Source organism: Glycine max, chromosome 12 (genome assembly GCF_000004515.6).
Source record: "Glycine max cultivar Williams 82 chromosome 12, Glycine_max_v4.0, whole genome shotgun sequence".
NCBI lineage: Eukaryota > Viridiplantae > Streptophyta > Magnoliopsida > Fabales > Fabaceae > Glycine > Glycine max.
In genome coordinates, this window is record NC_038248.2 from 2,621,620 (window position 1) to 2,628,358 (window position 6,739).

Consider the following 6,739-nt stretch of genomic DNA (forward strand, 5'->3'; position numbering starts at 1 on the left):
AAAGAAATAAAGTAGATTGAAATCAATAACGAGAAGTAGAAATAAATTCATTTTCTCTTCTTTTTTTTTTCTACCTTTTGTCTTCATTTATTAATTTTTTCTCCTTTTTTAATTTACTGTCTGATTTGCACCTTTTTTTTTTTTTACCTTTCGTCTTTATTTATTGGTTTGTTGTCTCTCTCAACCCTCTTGGTCCCTCCCACATCCACGCTCTCCTTCCTCTCCCTCTTGACTCCTTGTGTTGTGTACAAGGCAATATATAATGGGCCAAAGACTATGGAGAAACACCATATCTACCTACAATGAGTTATTTAGTTGAAAAGATGATCCTATATAATCTGTTGACAAAACCCATCTTCATTTATAGTATTTTTGTTTTTCTTTCCTTTTTGGAGAACTTCAACTTTGGCAAAAGCTATTCTTCTCTCCAAAGACTCCAATGTGTGTTTCCTTGAATCTGCAGCCATGGACACCTACCTTGGCACAATATGCAAAAGGAAAAAAGAGAATAAGTGGCATAAAAGATCAAAACAGAATATGGCTCAAAAGAAAACTGATAACATCATTTCATTGACAAGTTTTTCTCAATTGCAGAAAAAAAAAAGATTCTTAAGCTCTACCAGAAATTTTTTGGGAAAAACAACACATGCAGAACAAAATCCAAAGTTCCAAATGAAAAATAAGTTTTCTATATTAAAAAAAAAACTTTTTTGTTGTGTTCTTATGCAGTAGCAAACCATACTGTAACCTGAAAGTACTTAACCATTTATTCAGAAGTAAAAAAAAAAAGTAAAATGTCATTATTAAGAAATCAAGAAATATTAAGAGCAAGACATACACTAATTAATCATCATTCTTTTTCAGGTAATTCATCAAACAGAACAAAGACATCTCCCATTAATTAAAAACATGAAGCCATAGAGCATGAAATAATTACTAATGTGTTCAAATTTTCGAAAGTAGATAAATATGGCACATGAAAACTACGCCGCCAAAAAATGAAAATGAGTTGTAGAAGGATGAGAAGGCAAGTGCATTGCAGCTTTGAATGCATACTCAACGAGAGCAAAACAAACAAAGTGGCAATAAATGTCTGCTATAATTTGTGAGCTATTCTTATTCTTAATATAGGCAAAAATCAAAATAAAGAATCACATTTCGGTATAGCAGAGCCCATTAATTTTAAGAGATACGCATCATACAAAAGAACTTGTTTCTCTCTGATTCCGAAAATCAAACACTCACATTAACATGGATTCCATGCAAGGGTAGTGGTTACCGACGTGTCACCAAAGAAGGCCCAAATCAATTGATCACCAGAAAAGCTTGGTGGCTACGTCAACCAAATTGAAACAGAAACTGAGCTTATCACATTCTATCTTCTTCGCTCCCATATCAGACCAAAGAAAAGAACACTTCAACATGTTTTCTCACCCAAACACTCATCCAACATAATTTATCCTAAATAAGACAAAGCTAAAAACAAAAGAAAACAATAGACTATATAGACTCTATCCTTTCAGAGAAAAAAATTGTTATAACAAATGTTTTAAATTTCCAGTTGCTATCATTGATACTGCGAGAAATCACAGAGAAATACAGCCAATGCAGCCACAACACAAATCTTAACGTTGTGGCTGAAGTCATGTTCAAGACTGTCTTTTAAAACCTTGGACTTGTAACTAAGCAGCAAATCTAAGGCTGTTGGGAAATGGCAGTATCAGCAACAGACGACACGGAAACTCTTCTGGCAGGACGAGTAGACTTTTTCACATAAGATGAATTCCACTCCCCACCATCTTGAGCATAGTAATCCATCGGATAATCCCCACCAAAATCTTCCCCTCCCTTTGCATCCTCACAACAAGACCCACTCTTGTTGCAACAACCCTCACCCTCTTCACAAACCTCATTCTTCTCCCACCACCCGGGTATCACTCCGAGCGCAACCTCAGCCTCAAAAGGAGTAAGCACCGGTTTCACAAAAGCCTCCCCCCAGTCGATGGACAACCTCGGACACGCAATCTGTATCCAAGCATCCAGGGAATCCTCAAAGAGCGCAATCCTTGTAGGACTCATCTCCGACATCAAAACCACAGTATAATCCAAGCCTCTCTCCCTCATCATCCTCTCCAACCTCTCCAAAATCCTCGGATTCCCTTGCCTCCCCAGCGTCCCCAAAACCAGACCCCAACTCCGAGCCTCCCTGGCTTTAAAAATCGCATTTTTCCTAGACCTCTTCATACCCAAATGATCATATTCCTCCAAAAACAACTTCCCCATGTAAGGGTCATACCTGAATGCCCTAATCCCCGGATTCGCAATCATGAACGCCTCCAAGTGAAACCTTCCATCCGCCACGAAAACCAAAACACATTCACCAATGTCACCACCACCACCGAGCAATTTCGACGATGATACCTTGGGCGCGGTGCAGCCCAGAACCTCACCTGCGGAGAGCGGCTTGGACTGAGGAATCAAAACCCTAAATCCTAACTCCTCCAATTGGGGCTTGGCGGCGCGAATTGCGGAGGCGAATTGAATGGTTCCAGCGACGACGAGGGTTTTGGTTTGGGCGAGGAGGTTTAAGCTGAGGGTGTCGACGAAGTGAGGGACGTCGATTTTGATGTCGACGAAGACGTAGAGGCAGGGGATTGTGGTGGCGTCGATGGGGACGAGGCAGCTGTGGCCGTAGTGGATGAGGAGGTCGGCGCCGAGGGCGGAGGCAGCAAGGTCGTCGACGCAGCAAGCGCCGTAGGTGACGTCGGCGAGGACGAAGCAGTGGGTGACGCCGGCGAAGGTGGTGAAGATGTCGGAGAGTGGGAGAGAGTACATGAGGAGACCCTCCGGGAACTGGAGAGCCACGCGTTTTGCTCCCGTGGAGAGCACGCGCCAGACGCACTTGTGGACCTCGAAGTTGTAGTTGGAAGGGAGCACAGAGATTGCGGCGCTCAGAAGAGGGTTGTTAAGGATTGAGTCTGGGATTTGGTTTTTCACGAAACGCTTTGGTTTTGGCTTTGGCCTATTGTTGTTGGGTTGCTCAGAGGGAAGGACCAGAACGTTCTCTGCTTCTAGCTTCTCCATAGCAAAACCCTATTCTTTTCTCTGCTACTGCCTTTCAAACGCTTTTGTTGGGTTTATAAGGGGAGGACTTTGTTTTGTCCCTTGAGTTCCTTCATCAATTTTTAAATATATAAAAGAGAAAATTCAATTAATATTATTAACTAACTCTTACATTAAAATAGTTAAAAATATAGTCTATATCAGTATATTGGTACTTTTTAGGAGAAAATAGCATAATTAATATCTCCTGACAGAGAAATTTGATTTATTTTAATTTTAAAAGTCAAAATTAGGTAATTTAGTTTAATTTGATTTATTTTAATAAATTTTTAACAGATCAAAATAAATTAATAGGTTGGTTTTCCATCTATTTTGTCACCGTTAATTGTAGGTTGCTCTTTTCCCCCAACCAAGACTGAGGTCCAAGTCTTCGCCGATATACAAGCAAGCTATGCTGTTTGTACTAATGCTATTGGAAATTCTCATAAAGCTATTAAACCCTTCGAATATTTCATGAAGAAATAGAAATTATACAACATTTTTTAGACTTTGGACGACGTCCTTCCTCGTACTATTCTTGGGTACCGTCTTAATATGTGCAAGACTTCAAAATCATGAGATACACCGTTCCATTTAACTTTCACTAATTCGAACAAGCAATTCATGAAAGGAAATAATTGTTGCATAGTTGTGGAGGTTGTGAAGAAATTTAAACAAGATCACTTGTTATTCAGCGGAACTTTATTTGAGGGAACCACAAATTCCCATTCGAGTAGCGCATAGAAAAACAACACTACCAGTTTTAACTTTTAAACATAGTATTTGGCAAGCCAATGCAGTTCGTTGCTATTTAGCCCACAAACAAATATGGAGAAAGCTAACGACTATAATGAACCGCTAGAATTTAACGTTCAACAATAGCAAAGCAACATAGGCTTGAAACTCGAGTTTAAAGGGCAAATTTGGCGTGATATGTAGATGAAATATCTCACTCTCTGAACCATATAAATTAAGGAAACCATACATTTAATTGTTAAAAAAAACTTAAGACTTTTCGTGTTACATGTATTGCAAAACCAAACATGACATAATTTGTTGTGTAACATATTCTTTAAATCAACCCCACTTAGAAAATTAAACTATCACATTTAACAAGTTTTTCATTTGTACAAGACAGAAAATGGAAATGAAAGAAATAGAGTGAAAAATAATAGAGAGAACCAACACAACCAAACACAATTTTCAGGTTTTGTGATTTGTTCAAACTGGACTCTATCATCCCCTCCTTTCTCTCATTTCTAAATCCCTTCCTTTTCTACTTTCCCTAATCTTAACTCTCAAGAACCCCTGCGTCAGTTTGAGTCATGAGTTCTGCAATTGATTCAGTTATATATATGCGACTCTATATGTAACTAAGAGAGAAGCTAAGGATGAGCAAAACCCTTGGGAATTGACTTTATATTTGATGGGTCCAACATAACTATTTCCATCTCCCTTCCCATTTCAGCTCTAACCAAACACTTGAAATGCATCGTGTTCTCCTTTCAATTTAAGAATGAAATGGAAATTTCAAAATTCATAATTAAGAAGCAAATGGCAAACCAAGACATAGCAGGCAACTTGCAATATAAACATGGAACTCAAAAGAAGACATGGTATTCATTATTAAAACAAGGCAAGATATTGAACATTTTCAGTGCACTAAACTCAATGCTTCAAGATTATCCAAAGCTTAAACCAGAAAAAAAAAAAGGGAGAAAACATGGTACAGTTCCTTGTAATGAATTATTTCAGTATTCTACTCCATCCATGGACAGATAATAGCACCGGGGATCTCTCATTGCTTTCAATGATGAGCCTTCTCCTGAGCTTTCTGATGAGATTTGGCTTTTGCCTGAAAGTAAAACAAACATGATAAGAGAATAAAAAACCAATGCTTACACAGCAAAAAGCAAAGAAGTTCAACAAAGTGCAGTACAACATTAAGATATGTAGAAGTAAGGTGAAGCATCCTAAATATCTCTCATTATCAAGAAATAACAAATGTAAGAATGGGAGGCATTTGGCACTATCAGACTATGAAACCAACGCATTAAAAACATAACACATGGCACAGCAATACATTACATGCCATATAATGATATAATTAAACAAAGATTACAAAATTATATAACAAAATTCATAACAGATTAAAACCATCAAAGCTCTAGTATATAACACGTTACATAAGCATTTCCCAACATCAGGGGACTATTTATCACTCATTTCAAGATCGTTATGAAAATATCAGTAAACCACTCAACAAATTGACCTGGCAAAAGGGCTTAATTCAAGCTAAGGCAGTAGATAGCCTAAAAGTAGAGTAGAATCAGTCACGAAAGGATCGGCAAGCTGAGGCGTAGATTAATCAAACCAACAACAATAAATCTGTGTTCTTCAGTACAAGAATTAAAATCCCTAAAACATCATCCACACTACGTTGACAGAAACCAAATAATAAAAAAAAAGGTTATCAATCCTAGTTGTAGGCTAGGGAGCGAAACCCCAGAAAAGAAAGCAGTCCTAAAATCATTTCGACAATCAAATTGGATCGAAGGGTAGCCAAATTTAGCACCATCGCACCTAAAAACTGATTCACCCAACTCAACATGAATGCAGGGATAAATAAAGCGCGTGAGAAGCAATTCGGATCAACATTGGTTTATAAGTATTTTCTATAAAAATTCCATCATGAATTTCTCTAGATCGTTTAAATTACAAATAAAAAATGCATAGCAAAATAACACAAAAGGGAGTCAAAGATCGTATGAATTAAAAAAAACGAGGGATTCGTTACACTACCTTAAGGTACTTGAGCTTAATGCTTCCATAAACAAGGCCGAAGGAGAAAGCGGAAGCTCGAGCGACCTGTGAATGCACAAAGGTTTTAGAGAAAACAGAAAAAAAAAATTGTTGTGACAAAATTAGTTCCTCGTTTTTCTCGAGAAACAAACGGAAAAGGGTAATTGGGAGCGTACCAAAGCTAGGGTGCTGGTGCCAGAATAAGGTCCTGGTGGCGGTGCCATTACGATCAAGAGTTGTCGGCGCAGTTACGAGCGGAAGAGAGGAACAAATGGAAGGTAACGACTCCGAACGAAGAACAAAACAGTGCTTCTCAAATTGTCTTATCGAACCCTACCGCAGAGAGAGGGCGACTCGCTAACTGCACAGTGTCGTTATGGACTGATACTAAAGCCCAATAGGCCCACAAATACTTATTGCAGGCCTCGATTTCAGATCCACTCTCTGTGTTATTTGGATACAGGATTGAGATTTGTTCCAAAAGAAAAAATAAATCTTATTATCAATGAAATTCAAGAGTTTGAAAAAAAAATCCAAGTAATTTCTATCCAGCTTAAATGTAATTATGATTCTTCTATTTGATCTGTAATTTTGGTATTCATTTTAAAATTGAAATATTTTTTTTTATTTTTAAAAATCCGTTATTTTAATTATTCTATTTTAAAATAAAGACATTTAGTCCTTTTATTTTATAATATTTGTAATTTTGATCAAATTTCTAATTTTTATTATATTTTATTTTTTTTCTTTTGATGCAATTGAACTTAAATCTAATATATTCATTTAGGATATCATTAATAAATTATTTAATTAAATACATAATAAAAAATAAAAG

At 37.1% G+C, this 6,739-nt stretch overlaps 2 protein-coding genes across 3 annotated transcripts; both read right to left on the reverse strand.

The window, feature by feature from the left end:
* Nucleotides 1-277: 277 nt before the first annotated feature.
* LOC100818417 (2-(3-amino-3-carboxypropyl)histidine synthase subunit 1) lies at nucleotides 278-4,546 on the reverse strand. Of its 2 annotated transcripts, none has more exons than XM_041007385.1 (2): nucleotides 1,246-4,546; nucleotides 278-473 (listed from the first exon to the last, which is right to left on the reverse strand). In XM_041007385.1, the coding sequence occupies exon 1, from the start codon at nucleotides 3,082-3,084 to the stop codon at nucleotides 1,696-1,698; it is 1,389 nt and encodes a 462-aa protein (XP_040863319.1). In that variant the 5' UTR covers nucleotides 3,085-4,546; the 3' UTR covers nucleotides 278-473; nucleotides 1,246-1,695. The 2 variants fall into 2 exon arrangements, with proteins under 2 accessions (XP_040863319.1, XP_040863320.1); XM_041007386.1 differs by having other exon boundaries at nucleotides 278-477.
* Nucleotides 4,547-4,703: 157 nt separating this feature from the next.
* On the reverse strand, nucleotides 4,704-6,282 carry LOC100527703 (uncharacterized). The gene is made up of 3 exons (XM_003540892.5): nucleotides 6,081-6,282; nucleotides 5,905-5,970; nucleotides 4,704-4,957 (listed from the first exon to the last, which is right to left on the reverse strand). The coding sequence occupies exons 1-3, from the start codon at nucleotides 6,126-6,128 to the stop codon at nucleotides 4,910-4,912; spliced, it is 162 nt and encodes a 53-aa protein (XP_003540940.1). The 5' UTR covers nucleotides 6,129-6,282; the 3' UTR covers nucleotides 4,704-4,909.
* Between the last annotated feature and the right edge of the window lie 457 nt (nucleotides 6,283-6,739).